General features: G+C 47.2%; 2 protein-coding genes across 10 annotated transcripts in view; one reads left to right on the top strand and one right to left on the bottom strand.

Annotated features, from left to right (window-relative positions):
- PI4KA (phosphatidylinositol 4-kinase alpha) overlaps positions 1-16632 on the top strand; it is a 151007-nt gene that overhangs the window by 69526 nt on the left and 64849 nt on the right. The gene's annotated exons all lie outside the window — the stretch shown is intronic.
- SERPIND1 (serpin family D member 1) lies at positions 1516-15194 on the bottom strand. The gene is made up of 5 exons (XM_001167967.6): positions 15116-15194; positions 9057-9961; positions 4997-5270; positions 3087-3231; positions 1516-2361 (listed from the first exon to the last, which is right to left on the bottom strand). Exons 2-5 carry the CDS (start codon positions 9943-9945, stop codon positions 2170-2172), a joined length of 1500 nt encoding a protein of 499 aa, XP_001167967.1. The 5' UTR covers positions 9946-9961; positions 15116-15194; the 3' UTR covers positions 1516-2169.

Raw genomic sequence — 16632 nt, 5'->3', positions numbered from 1 at the left:
CAAACCAGGCAGCCTGGCTCAGAGCCTGTGTTCTGAATGAGTACTCTCCTGCTTTGAGTAACAGATGGGCTAGTTTCTGTAAGAGGGGATCTGAGAGCTTCTGAGTGGGTGTACATGAACAAAAGGCATTGAAACGGAGGTGTCTGGATGCTCAAGAGTGTGGAGGACTCCACACCGGCTGTAGCAGAGAGGGCGCTGGGTGAGCAGAAGTGACCACTGCCTTTCTGGGTATGGGACAGACATGGCAAAGGACTAAAAGGGTTTTTTGAGATTATTACATTTAGAAATGAGAAGAGCCAAAAGGAAGCTGCAGCAAGATGAGAAATATAGGACAGGCACCAGAAAAGAAGAGTGGTGAAGCAGGTTGGAGAATGACAGAAAAGAAGAGTGGTGAAGCAGTTTGGAGAATGACAGAAAAGAAGAGTGGTGAAGCAGTTTGGAGAATGACAGAAAAGAAGAGTGGTGAAGCAGTTTGGAGAATGACAGAAAAGAAGAGGGGTGAAGCAGATTGGAGAATGAATTGAAGGAGTGGGCCATCCGCAGCATCAGGGTTCACCAGGAAGCCGAGAGGATGGCTTGGGGCAATTCACCCAGCCCCTGCACCATCTGCTCTCAGCAGAGTAAGGAGGCAGAGCCCAGTGTGGGAAGTCAGGAAGGGAGCAGGGGAAAGCAGGGCTGCAGGGTCCCCCTGCCTGGGTGTGGATTCAGGCCTCAGGCAGAGGCCTTCCCTTCTGTGAGCTGAAATTGCTTCTGCAGCTGTAAAAAGGAGGGGTAACAGTGCCAGCCCCCTAGGGATTGAGGGTAAGGAGACTCTGTGAGATAACCCACAGGCATGCCTACACAGGGCAGTGACGTTCCCCTTCCGTCCCTACTCCCTTTTACCACTCTTCTTACTGGTATTGGTCTCATGGGGTCAGAAGCCTGTGACAGGACTCCTTGTGTGGTCCCTGGAGTCCAGCCAACCTGCACTTGAACCCAGCACCACTACTTCAGCATCTTGGACAGGTTTCAGAACTCTTCCAACCCTTGTCTTCCTCATCTGCCAGGCTGTGGGGGTTACAGTTAGACACCTGCACACACAGCACCTGTGACCGTCAGTCATCCCCTCACTGAAAGAGCACTGGCACTCTTGCGTGCTGAACAGCCTCTGTGGATTTCACTTGTCTTACCCAGGGATTGAAGGATCCAGAAACATATTCCTCAGGTGTCATCTGCTCTGTCAAACCAGACCCACTGCAGGACCAGGTATGAGGGATGAAAGCTGCAGCAGCCTGGCATAGACTGTGGGAGCCCTGGGGCTTGTGTGCCACTTAGCACCCCACAGTTCTGGGGTACTGCACAGACCCTCCCCAGGATTCAGCACACACCTGTCCTGTCCTGAGAACATGCCCTGCTGTGGCACATTGTGGTGCTCAAGTGACTTCCTCTCAGCCTTTATCATACCTGGAGTTATCCAGGAATTTGGATTTGGCTTTTGATATTTGAGCTTCAAAAAATAGAGAATTATAACAGATACACAGTAAATGTGGCTCCATTTATTTATCTCTAGTATGGGAGACATGGCACACACTGTCCTCCAGGTCACAGGGAGGCAACAGCAGGAGGGACTGATGGCATTCATCATGGATTTGAAAGGTCAGGCTTTGAGAAAATTAAGCCCTAACATTAGCCCAGGGCACCCCTCATATGTCTTGAGGTGGCTTCTTCCCTGGACATCAAGAATGGTGCTAGTTGTGTACCCTCCTTGGGAGAGGTAAGGAATTAGTCACACCACTCATTTCTGTGCTTGGTATTCAGATGAGGGGCCTGGTGGAGAAAGGCTTGAGTGACAGAGTCAGGTGTGCAAGGATGGGGTCACCGGAGCGGGAGGTGCTTAGGACGCGCTGCTCAGGTTTGCTGTGAAGAGTGGGGAGGTGAGACCCTCTAGGTAACAGCAGACACACTACAGTTACAGTGACTTCTATGAGCTTACAGCATGGGCTATTGTGCAGAATTGATTCCAACAAGCCTCTCTTCTTGGTCGTTTCTAAGCTCCTCTCATATGGGCCTCGAATTCAGATTGGTAGCGTAAACTACGTAAATGATGCCAGAACATCTCTGTTCTCATTGTTGGAATGGAAACAAAATGAGGGTGCCCCCAAGGCACTTCAGACACCCAGACCTCCACCTCTAGGACCTGCTGGGGTTGGCCACTCTTCCCATGAAGAGCAGGCAGCTGGTGCGGTGCTCGTAGATGAGGAAAAGAAAGGGGCGGTCGACAGTGAAGCGGACTTGGGTGGACAGCGGCATGAACCCCACCGTGGTCACAGTGGTGGCTTGGGTGCCTTCCTCGTTCACTGTGATCGTGCCTTGGTGCTTGAACTGTTTGGAAAGGAAAGTTGTCAGATTCTGGAGGTCAGCACACAGAGGGCTAGAGTGCCCAGCACAATCTCATATCATTCAGGGAAAGGATCCAAAGACAACATGTAAGGTGGAAATCACAGCTGGTCAGGGTCACTCTTGAAAATATCTGTCACCACCTGTCAGGGGCAGCCGTTGCACTTAGAGGCCGGCTAGGTTCCTGTTCCCTCTTGGCAGTGCCTGTGGTCTGAGGGTCGTGGGGGCTGGTGCAGGACAGCCACCCCAGCTCCAGCTCCCCACACTGCTGCGCACTTCTCCGGGACGGGGAACTGGGTCTGCTGCACTGTTTGGACTGGTGTTCTCTCTCTTTTGCTGAGCGCCTGATTGGTTTAAGTTAAGTATGTGTATAGTGCGGTGTTTAATGGCTCTTTCATGATTTGGCTGGGGGTAGCTATTTCCCAGACCGCAGCACATGTCTCCCCTGTCTCTGGTGTCAGCGGGAGTGGGGCTCACCCCATGGCTGCTCTTGGGACCCCCCTGCCCAGTAAGTGTCTGCCAGGTGCCGTGCTCTCCAGCTGGCATCCATGAAACTAGGCATTCTGTGTACCCCACCCAGGCCGAAGAGCAGACTCAGCACCCCAAGCTGGGACATCAGATTGGGGGGTGGGTAGGAAGGGCAAGTGGAGGTGGGGCTGTGCTGAGGCAGACCCTGGGGACGGGTCGGGGGTGGACAAGGGAGTGGTTACCAGGTCGATGGCGATCCTTTGGTCTGAGATGCCTGCCATGTTGCCATTTTTGTCAAACAGCGTCCTGATCCCCATCAACTTCAGGGACTCCACTAGATTGTAGTTCTTCTCCAGCTTGAATTTCGGCAGAAGCACTTCTCGAGTTCTAGACAGAAAAGGAAAGGGGGGCCCAGTTTTATTGAACCACAAGTTACAAAAGAATCATGATTTTCCCTTTAAAGGGCCGCGGGTTATATTTATCACAGAATTGATATAGCACTTATTAAAATTTATATTCTTGGACTGTCAGTTGAGGATTTTAGGAAGCCCACTCCTTTGTAATTCCGCTACTGAAAACTGAGGTGTGTTTTCTGTTGCATGATTATTTCCTTGAGACTGTGTGGTTCGTTTCCTATCTTCAAGGTTAGCAGCAGAACTTTTCCTGGTTTATGGTTTAAAAAGGCATCTAAAATAATTCTCTGGTTTGGTTTCCCAATTTTAGGCATTTGGTTTTTTTTTTCGTAATTAAGGAGTCGAATATCTGGTAGTGTACTTTTAAAAAGAACCTTTCCTGTATATACTAGACAATGCTGAATATTCTCAATCTTTGCCTCAACTTACTCAATCCCTAAGGGGGCGGATAGCAACAGTAGTGCCTGTGGAGTCAGTCTGGCACTTTGCAGGGGATAAAGAGATTTAAGGTGCAATCCCAGCTGGATGGGCAGGAAGGCTTGATCTTCTTCACTCTTTTACCTAGCTCATACCTTGCACCAAGTAAGATCTCAATTAAAAGTCAAATGGGCCAGGCACAGCGGCTCATGCCTGTTAATCCCAGCACTTTGGAAGGCCAAGGCAGGAGGACTGCTTGAGGCCAGGAGTTCAAGACCAGCCTGGGCAACACAGCGAGACCTCATCTCTACCAAAAAAAGTTTAATTAGCTGGGCATGAAGGTGCACGCCTGTAGTCTCAACTATTCAGGAGGCTGAGGTGAGAGGATCACTTAAGTTCAGGAGGTTGAGACTGCAGTGAGCCATGATGATGCCACTGCACTCCAGCCTGGGTGACAGAACAAGACCCTGTCTCAAAAAAAAAAAAAAAAAAAAAAAAAAGATGCAGTGCCTTTCTCAAGAGCTGCCGGGCTGCAGGGAGGAATGGAAGGAGGCAGGTACAGAAGGGACGTTGTTAAGGAAAAATTCACAGAGCATGATGACTGGCTACCCGGGCATATGCCTTCCTCTGAGAGCCTACTTTTCTCAGTTTGGTTGCGTATGTTTGTATTCTTGTCCTATAAGGAGGTTCAAACCAGAATCACTTCTTCATATGGGCCTAGCCAGTATGCAGTAAAACAGAAATAAGACCTCTCCATTCTTTCTGCCATGACCCAATAATAATCTCAATAAGTACTTAACATCTGCAGTTTTAACTATAAAGTAATGAATAATAATAGAGGAAATCATGAATGATGTGTCCTCGGTAGGCTAAGAGGACCTTGGAATTTCCTGGGCAGGGAAGAGTTGAGCCAATCTTTTTTTGAGTGCCTCCTAGGTTCCAAGTACTGGGAGGGGCGCTCAGCATCGCTGATTCTGTTATTTTCTCAAGTGACCCGGGGAAGTAATGGAATTATACCCATTTTAGGGATGATGAAGCTGGGACTCGAAGCCACAAAGCAAGCACCAAGCTGTCTCTAAGTCATCTGCCTCTAACTTCTGAAACTGGCCCCTAGAGGGCAGATGTGTCCCTTATGAATGCTCTCTAATCATCTCTTATCTCAAGCAACAAATTGGGGCTGAATTAACAGAGTGGCCCTGTATGGAAGTTCTTGGGTACTTGTACATAATTCTCCCTTTTTAAAAAAATGATCCATTTTCCAGTATTCCCAGACGCCCCCAGCATCTGGGAGCTCAAAAGAACAAACACACAGTGTGAAATACCTGTTTGTCATGCTTTTTTGCCATCTCTCCACCACCCGGGGTGTCAGTTGCGCTTCGAGGGTCTTCATCCCAGACATCTTGTGTGGGACCACAATTAGCATACTGATGCCCCCCACGTATTCCAGCTGGAGGATGTCGCAGTCCAGCTCCTGGTCATTTGCTGCGAGGAAGTTCCCCTTGGTCTGCATCATGGAAACCTTAACTACCTCTCTCTCATTCAGCCGGAAGTTGTGGTTGTGTGTCATTTCCACTGGGAATTTATTCACCCAGGATCCTGTAAAGGCCACAGGAAGAGGCTGTTATGAGAAGGTTCCTTTAGGGAAATCGTCTCACCCTTGAGAGTGAATCTGATTTCCCTGGAGGCCTCATTCAGATAGCCTGCAGAGCCGACCCCACAGTCTCTTGATTCCTGAGGCCTGATTTGGGCAGAAATTTGCATTTCTAACAAGAGAGGTTAACAAGAGGTTACCCGGACTGGAATAGTTTCTGGAGTAGGGTCTGATACGAACTAGTTGTTTGACCATGGTAAGGCACCTAACTCGCTTCTGTTTCTTCATCTGTCACATCTGTCAAATGAGTAACTTTGAGCTCTTTCCAGCTTTTATTACTGTTGTTATTATTATTTGGTTTTTGAGACCAGGTCTCACTGTGTCATGCAGGCTGGAGTGCAGCGATGCCATCATAGCTCACTGCAGCCTCACACTCCCAGGCTCAAGGAATCCTCCTGCCTCAGCCTCCCTCCCCAGTAGCTTGGACTACAAGCACATGCCACGCCTGGCTATTTTTTCTTTCTGTCTTTTTTTTTTTTTTTTTTTTTTTATTGTAGATGGGGTCTTGCTGTGTTTCCTAGGCTGGTCTCAAACCCTTGGCCTCAAGCAATCCTCCTGCCTCAGCCTTCCAAAGCACTGAGATTATAGGCATGAGCCACCCTGCCAGCCTCAGCTCTGTCTTGATGGCCTTCATCCCTCACACTGTGATTCTGTAGTGACTAACAAGACATTTGGGTGATGCCATGTTGCCCTTAGGATCACCACTGTAGATATGGGGACAGTGCTGTGTATCCAGGAATAAGCCCATGTCTATGTTAGCTCTAAGATGTGAGTAACTAATAGTAATGGGTGACTAGTAGTTGAGAACTGGCCATGTGCCGGGCATTCTTCTCAGCACCTTTCCTGTATTATCTTATTTCTGCTCCTAGCAACATGCAAGTTGTGTGCTTTTTGTTATCCCTCTTTTACATATGAGGAAACAGAGGCACAAAGAAGTGAAGTAACTTGTTCAAGGTTTCTAGCTGGTGGGTAGAGCAGCCAGGATGAGATGAGCAGGAGGTGTCTTGGAGGTTGAAGTACCAGACAGCTCCTGCCTGCCTGTGAGTGAAGCTCGATTCCCTTCTCCCTGAGTCTGCCTCACCCAGGGTTTCTCAACCTCAGCATTTTTGACATTTGGGCCACATAATAGTTTGTGGCAATGTGGGCTGCCCTGTGCATGGTAGGGTGTTTAGCAACATCCCCAGCCTCCCGCTTCTAGATACCAGTAATGCTTACTCCAACCCCCCAGGTTGTGACAACCAAAAGTGTCTTCAGACCTTGGGGACAAAATTGCTCTTTTGGGAATCACGGCCCTTTCAGTTTGGATGGAGCTGTCCCATGTCTCTTGGGATTCTTTCCTTCTGACTTCCTCATGAGAGCCTGCCTCTGTTTATTGTGCTTTACAAAGTGATTATCACATTAAAATTAGAACAAAATTAGTAATGGAGATGATTCCATATGAAATTAAGTGAAATTAAAATTACACTTCTAGACACTCCTCCCCTTTGAGAAGCATCCATGAATGATTGGGTACTCCTAGCATTTGATCCCTTGTGATGCCCAGCATTGAGTGACTATTCTCATGATGGGGAAAGGAAGCAGAAGCATTTGCATGTGTGTTTACACTGTGGTATGACACGGGTTACTGTGTTTAGGAGATTGTCAACTGACCATGCCTGATCATTTCTCCACCTCCATGCAGGCAGGGATGGCTCACTGCTGTACTTCTCTGCCTGTCCCTGAACCCTCAGCCAGGGCTAATGCAGAGGCTCTTTGGTGTACTTGGGGGGCTCCAACAGACCAGTAGGTTGGAGGACTTTGATGCTGCCAAAAATGCTTCTGCCAGCCTGTTCTAAAGTCAGTCCTAAACATAGGTTATTTGCTAGTAGAAGTAAAATAAATGTCACTAACAATATCATATGTTTATCATATTGTACTAGTATTGTAATCTACAGTTTCATTCCCTCAGATTCGCTGAGCTCCTGTCATGTGCCACTCTGTTGCATCGCCATCGCTTATGGTTCTTCCCTCGGCCCTGTCAGAATGGGTGTCATCTCTGTGATAAAGATAAGGAAACTGAGTCATAGAGATGTTGAATGACTTGTCTGAGGTCACACAAACGAGAAGTGGTGAAACCAGCGCTTAGACTCTTGTTTGCTCAATTCCAAAACTTGTACTAATAACCTGTAATGAAAAGGATATGTGTGTTCATCATGTACATGTGGTCTCTGTGTGTGTGTCTGCCGCAAGCCTGTTAGAACTCAGCCTTTGATTCCACCCACAGGAGGCCAGCATTGTGCCTTGCCTTGGGGTGGAAACCTGGGTGTCAGAGTGACCCTGCTTGGCCTATCCAGCAGAATGCCTGCCTTGTAGAGCTGCAGGGGCCTCAGCCAAGGCACAGAGCAGGTGTGTGGACAGATCAGGAGGGGCTCTGGCCCCCTTTCCCTGAACAGAAGCCAGGAGCTGGGTGGGTGGGGGGGTCTCCTTCCTTCGCCTGGGCTGCTATAAAACCACGGGAGCTAACTAGCAGAAAGCACTGGCCTCCAAGTACTGCCCTTTGCAGGTACCTGGTAGTCCTTGGTGGCAAAGAGAAGTGGTTGTGTGTCACCACAATTAGTCCTGAAGCTGAACCATTCCTTGTGTCTCCCCTTTCACACACTCAGCTTAGAGAGTAAAGTAGAGGTTTCTTCTGGTCTGGTCCAGGTGAGGATGTTTGAAAAGAGAGGTTTGGATTTTACAAATCCATGCTTATTTATTCCTAGGATTCCAGGGGTCCTATGTGTGTGTGATGGGTGTGGGGTGACCTCCTTAAAAAGTGCCCTTGTGCTCAGCCCAGAACAGTTGCTGGGGAAATAGTAATTTATTTCTCCATCCCACCTGCCCAGTAGTTCAAAAGTATCCTGAAAAGCACTTGTAGGTGTCAATGTCAGCTGCTCAAGCTGAATAGTTCACAGGTGCATTTCTTTAGCCTTTTGTCTATATTCCTGCTTATTGATAATTGGGAAAGGAAAAGAGAAAACTCAAATCCAGGCTGGCCAGATGCTAAAACAGTTTTTGTATTATTTCTTCCAATTTAACAGATTGCTAGGGTTGGCCTCCCTGGGTTCAGCTTTGGCTCTGCCCCTTAATAACTGGGTGCCCTTGGAGCATCGTTTTACTTCTTTTTTTTTTTTTTTTTGAGATGGAGTCTCACTCTGTCGTCCAGGCTAGAGTGCAGTGGCACAGTCTCAGCTCACTGCAATCTCTGCCTTCCAGGTTCAAGTGATTCTCCTGCCTCAGCCTCCCAAGTAGCTGGGAGTACAGGCACCCACTGCCAGGCCCAGCTAATTTTTGTATTTTTAGTAGAGCCAGGGTTTCACCATGTTGGTCTGTTGGTCAGGCTGATCTCGAACTCCTGACCTCAAGTGATCTGCCTGCCTCGGCCTCCCAAAGTGCTGGGATTACAGGCGTGAGCCACTGCGCCCAGCCCATCCTTTTACTTCATGCGTTGGTGGCTTCCTCTGTAAAATGGGGATGCTAATAACAGTGATGACCTCACAAGGCTGTGTTAAAGCACAGAGTTAGGGCTCAGTAAGTGTCAGATGCTACTGTCACTTCAGCTTGGCCTTCCCTGTCCCTGTTCCAGAGTCAATCTTGTGTCTAGTTTTCCTGGATAAATTATAGCTACAGTACAGTTCTTGGCATTCAATCTACCCACATACAAAAATAGTATGTTGTGGGTTTGCTGTGAGAACTGTAAAGGTGCTTCTTACCTTTGAAGTAGATGCAGTTGAGAATCATCATCTGGGTAGCAGGGTCTATATTCTCCAGAGCATCTTTTATGAGGCCCTTGGTGAGCTTCATGATGTGGTTGTTGGTTTTTGATATGAAGGCAGGGTCTGAGAAGTCAGCTATCTGGGCCTCAGCAAAGTAATACTCTCTTACTTTAGTTTTGAAGTCAAGCAGGATTGGAAACTGCTTCTGGATATAAAGGTCATTAACTGACCGCAGTGTGTACCCAAAATTCCTCCTGAAGAGGCGATGAGTCAGCTTACGGAAGAGATTATGAATGGTCGTGATTTCATACTTGCTGCTGGCATTAACAAAGTCTTTAAAATGCAAAATCGAGTGCACTTGTTCATGGGTCTCTCCCTTCAGACCTAAGGAAATCATACCCATCGCAGTAGAAATGCCAACGGGTGCTATGAAGATGTTATCGAAAGTGTTGACCTGGTCTTTCAGCACTCGGTAGAGGTTGAAAGCGAACTTGGCGTTGAGGATGTTAAGACGCTGGATCCGGCTCTTGCCATGAAAAAGCTGGAGGATGTTCCCAGCACTCACATCAGAGTCTGTCGGGGAAACTGACAGACTGTCGACGATGTCGATGTAGTCGTCGTCTTCACTGAATATCTTCTCCAGGTCCAGATAGTCGTCGTCCTCCTCCCCCTCTGGAATCCAGTCGTTGGTGACAGTGTTTTCCTTGTGGAAGTCGGCAGGGAGAAGAGGCATGCTCAGGTTTTTGTTATTTAACTGCTCCCACTGGGGATCTGCAGACTGAGCAGTTTCCCCTCCTTTCTCTAGCTGATCCAGCGGGCCTTTGCTCCCACCCCACGCAGATGTTATGATGAGGAAAATGAGAAGTGCGTTTAACGAGTGTTTCATTTTGGCGGAGCTAAAGCTGGGAGGGAAAACAGAACACAGTGAAAGGCGGCCTGGCTGATCCGCACCCCGCTGCAGCATCCACATGGCAGGTTCCCTGTGGCTTTGACCCAGGAAGAGGCCCTCACAGCATTAGTTCTTAACTGTTTTAGGATCATGGACTTTAAGAGAATCTGATGTAGATAAACAGACACCCAACCTTTGATGTGGGACTCATAAACCTCAATGAAGGGTCCGTGGGCCCCTTGATGAAAATCCCTTCTTTAAAGGTTTGCAAAACTAACCTTCTAGAATCCTGGGAGCTCAGGCATCCCAGGGAGGAGTTTGTTTTTCTCCAGACACCTTGTCCACCACCTCCAGACAGTGTTTAGTTACCAGAGACAAAGTTCCCACCAGGGGCTCATGGACCAGTCAGGGGACAGATGGGACAGACGTGCAGTAAAGCGAAGGCTCTCAAAATAATGCTGCCAGAGCACATGGGGGTGCGGAAAGGGGTGTGGCTCTACCCTGTGTGGTAGGAGTGGAAGTGCCCAGAGAGTCAGGGAAACCTCACTAAGCTGGGCTTGAGTGGGCACCTGGGGCTGGTGATCGGAGAGTACCTAGAAGGGATGTGCATTAGTGTGACTCAGCCATGCCTGTGTGACTCACACCATTCCATCTTTGCAATGGAGATGCTGTTGAAAAATGTCCATGGGCCAGGCTTTCTGAAAACATATTCTAAAGATACTTGAAATTTGTGCAATCTTTGGGGTTGTTTAATTCGTTGTTTTTTTGTTGTTGTTGTTGTAATTGGCTTTTGTTGTTTTTATTTTTTGAAATGGAGTCTCACTCTGTCACCCAGGCTGGAGTGCAGTGGCGCAGTCTCGGCTTACTGCAACTTCGGCCTCCTGGACTCAAGCAATTCTCTTGCCTCAGCTTCCCAAGTAGCTGGGACTACAGGTGCACACCACCACGCCTGGTTAATTTTTGTATTTTCTTTAGTAGAGATGGGGTTTTGCTATGTTGGCCAGGCTGGTCTCAAACTCCTGACCTCAGGTGATCCACCCACCTCAGCCCCCCAAAGTGCTGGGATTACAGGCATAAGCCACCACGCCTGACCTGGGGTTGTTTAATTTGCAAAAGATTTGGAACTTGTCTAGTGCTGAGACCCCCTCAGGGCGTAGTGAGGTGATGTGGTGGCAGCCCCAGAGGTGATGTCACTTGCTGCAGGTATACTTTTTTCTCCTTTGTATCTCTTAGACAATAGCTCCCACTGCTGTCAGGAGCAACTAAATCTTCTGTGTTACTGCTTCTAACACAGGGTTAGAAACAAGAGATAAAGTCTGTGTGAGGGTGATGTCAGCAAGCTCTTACTCAAGACCTGAGGGGCACTCCCTTTATTTAAGTAAACAAGATAAGCTTTTAGCACAGAGGCATTATGGCAATCCTGTCTTTATTTGTTCCTCTGACTCGTTCAGAGGAGGATCTGACTTGGCCTGTCAAATCTGTTTTGACTGCCAAATTCTTTGTCTTTCTCTTGCTTACTTCCTGGTTATTAACTGCACTCTGGTTAGATGAGCTTTGATGATTCCATGTTTTGCCAGGACAGTGACCATAGGTGTTTATAATGCTGACTCAGACAGGTAATACATGGTCCCAACTTCTAATCACCCCAGAAAGAACTGCCGGCTAGGCGCTGTGGCTTACGCCTATAATCCCAACACTGGGAGACCAAGGCAGGAAGATCACTTGAGCCCAGGAGCTCAAGACCAGTGTGGGCAACATAGCAAGACCTCATCTCTGTGAAAAATTAAATAAATAGGCTGGGTGCGGTGGCTCAGGTCAGTAATCCCAGCATTTTGGGAGGCCGAGGTGGGCGGATCATCTGAGGTCAGGAGTTCGAGACCAGCCTGGCCAACATGGAGAAACCCTGTCTCTACAAAAAATACAAAAAAATTAGCCGGCGTGGTGGCGCATGCCTGTAATCCCAGCTACTTAGGAGGCTGAGGCAGGAGAATCGTTTGAATTCAGGAGGCAGAGGTTGTGGTGAGCCAAGATCGCACCATTGCACTCCAGCCTGGGCAAAAAGAGCGAAACTCCGTCTCAAAAAAAAAAAAAAAAAAGAAAAGAAAAATAATTAGCCTGGTGTGATGGCACACGCCTGTGGTCCCATCTACTTGGGAGGCTGAAGTAGGAGGATCACTTGAGTCTGCAGTGAGCCGTGATCACGCCACTACTGCACTCCAACCTGGGGGATAGAGTGAGTCCTTATCTAAAAAAACAGAAAACAAAAAAACAAAAAAAAAAACTGCCTTTGTTAAGCTTATTTTGTGTCTGTGACCATTTCCTATTAGATAGATATTTGAGGCCCAGAATATCTGCTGCCAGTTGAGGCCAGGTAAGAGTTACTGGCTGCTCTTGTTAAGCAAATATTTGAACTCAGTAGGCCTGAAGATGGGGTAACTGTTCGGATACTCTGCTTGAAATGCTGTCAGTGTGGTTAATGTTGATAATGGCCTCTGTTGGATGCCTGACACGCTGTATAAGGCACTTCGTGTAACTTAGTTTCATCCTCCCAACATTTTATATATCAGGAGACTGAGCCTTTCGTCACTGTCACTAATAAGTGGCAGTGGCTAGATTCGAACCAAGTTGGTTAAGCCTCTAGCCCCACATCAAGCGCTCAGCCTTGTTCGCTCTGGAGTACCAGGATGCTTCCAGACTCCCTGGCCGTGCAGAGCAGCTTCCTAGCTGTTTTCCCAGTGCCAGTCCCATTCCTTGGGTCTTCCCCTTATAATACTGTTGAAATAGTAAGTTCAAAGTTTGTTTTAGTCACAACTAAGAAAGACTTTTGAATTGCACATTTTGGAGCAGGAAAGTCACATTATTTCTGACTCAAAATGCCTGTTGCCTTTTCCAGGTCCCCATCTCAGCACCTGCCTGAGGCTGCAGTGCCACTAGTTTACACACGGGAAAACAGTTTCTAGAAACGATTTCTTTTTATTTTTATTTTGAGACGGCGGGGTCTCACTCTGTCACCCAGGCTGGAGTGCAGTGGCACAATATTGGTTCACTGCCGCCTGTTCCTCTCAGGCTCAAGAGACCCTCCCACCTCAGCCTTTTGAAGTAGCTGGGACCACAGGTGTGTGCCACCACACCCAGTTAATTTTTTGTGTTTTTGGTAAAGATGGGGTTTTACCATGTTGCCCAGACAGGTCTCAAACTCCTGAGCTCAGGCAATTCTCCTGCCTTGGCCTCCCAAAGTGCTGGAATTACAGGTATGAGTTACCATGCTCGGCCTCTAGAAATGATTTCTAATATATGTAGCTGCAAATAGAACTGGGCCCAGTTTCTGAATGGCACTTTGTGTAACTTAGCTTCATCCTCCCAGCATTTTACATATCAGGAGACTGTGTATCAATAGCAACACACTTTTAAAAGTCAGGAACAAAGAAAGTAAGCAGCTGGTAGAAGGCTCCTTACCCAACTACACTTCAAGTGTCCTCCTCTTATCACTTCTTGGCCTTTTGGCTAAGATCAAGAAGAAGAAGACCAGGCATAGGGGCTCACGCCTGTAATCTTAGCATCTTGGGAGGCCAAGGCAGGAGGATCGCTTGAGCCCAGGAGTTAAGACCAGCTGGAGCAACATAGCAAGACCTCATCTCTATTTTAAAAAAGAAAGCCAAAAGAAGAAGGAACAAAGGGGGAAAATGTTTTCTTCTCAGATAAAAATAAGGTTAAAGAACAAAACAAAAACCAACTTGAATAAATAAGCATTCAGGAAAACGTATCTGAGGCCAGATAGAGTGGCAGAGTAAAGACATTCATGTTTTATCCCGGTATTCAGAAGTTATATTTGGAAACTTCTTATACCCTGTTCCCACATTATCTGATAAAAAGCCAAAAATAGTTTTCATCATTCCCTTACCAGAGGAAAGAGAAAATATCTCTGATATCTTTTATGGATTGAAATTAAAGATCTGAAGGTAAATCTTCCTGATGTTTTGCTATTTAGTATAACAAACATTGTAGAAGACATTTGAAAACTATCACTAGGTTGTGATTAAATCCAGATTACTGTTTGAAGAGAAACAATATATTTTAAAGATAAATCATTCAAAAGTTTGTTTTGCTTTTTTTTTTCCTGGGAACTTCATATTGTGCTTTCTTGCTAATTGCCAGAGCTGGGTTGGCCTTTTCAGTCACGCATCAGAGCATAACACTTGATAAACCGTCATCCCTCCTGGTGTATGGTCTCCAGGCCCAACAGAGCAGGCAGAATGGGAGAGAAGTAACTGCCTAAAGTTTGGAAAACTTTTTATTTTGAAGTAAGTTCAAACTTCCAAAAAAGTTGAAAGAATAGTGTAGTAGAACAACTCCTGTATACCCGTACCGAGATTTACCAGGTTTAAAATTTTGGAACCTTTGCCCTGTCATTATCTGTGTGTGTGTGTACGTACGTGTGTGTTCTCACAGGCATGCACATACACATTTTTTCTTCTAGACCATTTGAGAGTAGGTCTCCTATATCTTGTTCCTCTAACATTTTTTCTTTTTTCTTCTTTTTTTTTTTTTTTTTTTGACGGAGTCTAACTCTGTTGTCCAGGCTGGAGTGCAGTGGCACGATCTCGGCTCACTGCAACCTCTGCCTCCCGGGTTTAAGCGATTCTCCTGCCTCAGCCTCCTGAGTAGATGGGATTACAGGCGCGTGCCACCATGCCCAGCTAATTTTTGTATTTTTAGTAGAGACTTGGCTTCACCATGTTGGTCAGGCTGGTCTTGAACTCCTGACCTCGTGATCCACCCGCCTCGGCCTCCCGAAGTGCTGGGATTACAGGCGTGAGCCACTGCACCCGGCCCCTCTAACCTTTAATACTAATACTTCAGGGAAAATACCTAAGAGCAAGGATATTCTCATACATAATCACAGGACAGTTATCCAATTCGATTAATTTAATATAAGTACAATATTTTCATCTATTCCACAGCTCCCATTCTAATTTTGTCAACTCTCCCAACAATGGAACTGACACAATTTTATAATAGGCACATTGAAAAATGAAACCATTTCCCACTTCTAAAACAGTGTAGAAAGCTTCTGAATTCTTAGTTTGCTAGAAAAATGAACCAGTTGCCTATCCGTAAACACCAAAAATAATTTATAATCAGCAGAAACATTAGAAACCCAACTTACCTCTGTGTTTCTGAGAAGTGGCGCTTCAGAGATGAAAGCAGCCAAGGTCATCAGTGGGATTTTGATGTGAACTTTGGTGCTGGGCCGTTGCTGCATATTTTCCAAAGTAAATAAGTCCCAATCCAAACACCAGGCAACCAGCTTGGTCAGCACAAACCCCCTCAGCTGTGCCTTTGATAACTGTAGAGTGGCTTGCAGCTCCTCATCTCCAGTTCTTAGAGCTGACACTTTGAGTATATGACGGTTACTGTGTTAGCAGGCACACATAGCCTTGGTGCAGGAGCAGCCCCTCTTGAGGTCACCACATAAACAAGGCGCTCATCAGGCCTCTGGGGACCAGGCTGCATTGAGGGTAGCTGAAAGTAGAGACCATGCATCTGCCTCCAACTGTGTCTTCTCTTCTGGGATGATCACAGCATCTGCCCTCCACCTGCTCTCCAGGACTGATGTGGCTGGCTCAGCTACTAGGCGGGTGTCCCTGTCCTTCCAAGAGCTCATTCCTCAGTGAAAGGTGGAGGAGAGAGGACAAAATTAGTGGCTTACAGAATAAGGAGATTGTGGCATGGACCTTTCTTCAGTCAAGGGTTGCTGTGTTTGTTGCCAGTAGGTGCAGCCCAGCACTCCTGTCTGTTGTGGGACAGATAGGACTATTACTGAGCAGTGCCTCCCAAATTCAGGGCCACTTAGGCATTCGTGGGGATCTCTGAGGCTGTGATACATTTTGTGTTTATGGGTGTTTGTTTGTTTGTTTGTTTTGAGACAGAGTTTCGCGCTGCTGCCCATGCTGGAGTGCAGTGGTGCGATCTCAGCTCACTGCAACCTCTGTCTCCCAAGTTCAAGCGATTCTCCTGCCTCAGCCTCCTGAGTGGCTGAGATTACAGGCGCACACCACCATGTCCAACTAATTTTTTGTATTTTTAGTAGAGACGGGGTTTCACTATGTTGGCCAGGCTGGTGTTGAACTCCTGGACTGAAGTGATCCTCCCGTCTCGGCCTCCCAAAGTGCTGGGATTACATGCGTGAGCCACCACTCCTGGCCCTATGTGTTTTTTGAGACAGGGTCTCACTCTGTTACCCAGGCTGGAGTGCAGTGGCGTGATCTTGGCTCACTGCAGCCTCAACCTCCCGAGCTGAAGCAATCCTCCTCACCTCAGCCCTGCAAGTAGCTGGGAATACAGGTGCACACCACCATGTCTAGCTAACTTTTGACTTTTTTGTAGAGACAGGGTCTCACTATGTTGCCTAGGCTGGTCTTGAACTCTTGGGCTCAAGTGATCCTCCTGCCTCAGCCTTGCAAAGTGCTGGGATTACAGGCATGAGTCACTGTGCCCGGCCTTATGATAATTTGTTTTTTAATTTGTGTTTTAAATTTTATGATCTAAAAAGTTTTAAGAATATTCTGGATTGTCTGGAAGATCAGCTTATCACAGAGACTGCTCCTCGAGAGCGTGTTTGGGAGTGTCGGCACCCAGAGTCTATCTGAAGAGAGAATGTGACTCCTAGGAGAATCTGCGGGT

Source organism: Pan troglodytes, chromosome 23 (assembly GCF_028858775.2).
Source record: "Pan troglodytes isolate AG18354 chromosome 23, NHGRI_mPanTro3-v2.0_pri, whole genome shotgun sequence".
NCBI lineage: Eukaryota > Metazoa > Chordata > Mammalia > Primates > Hominidae > Pan > Pan troglodytes.
This window is presented reverse-complemented; position numbering and strand designations above follow the sequence as displayed.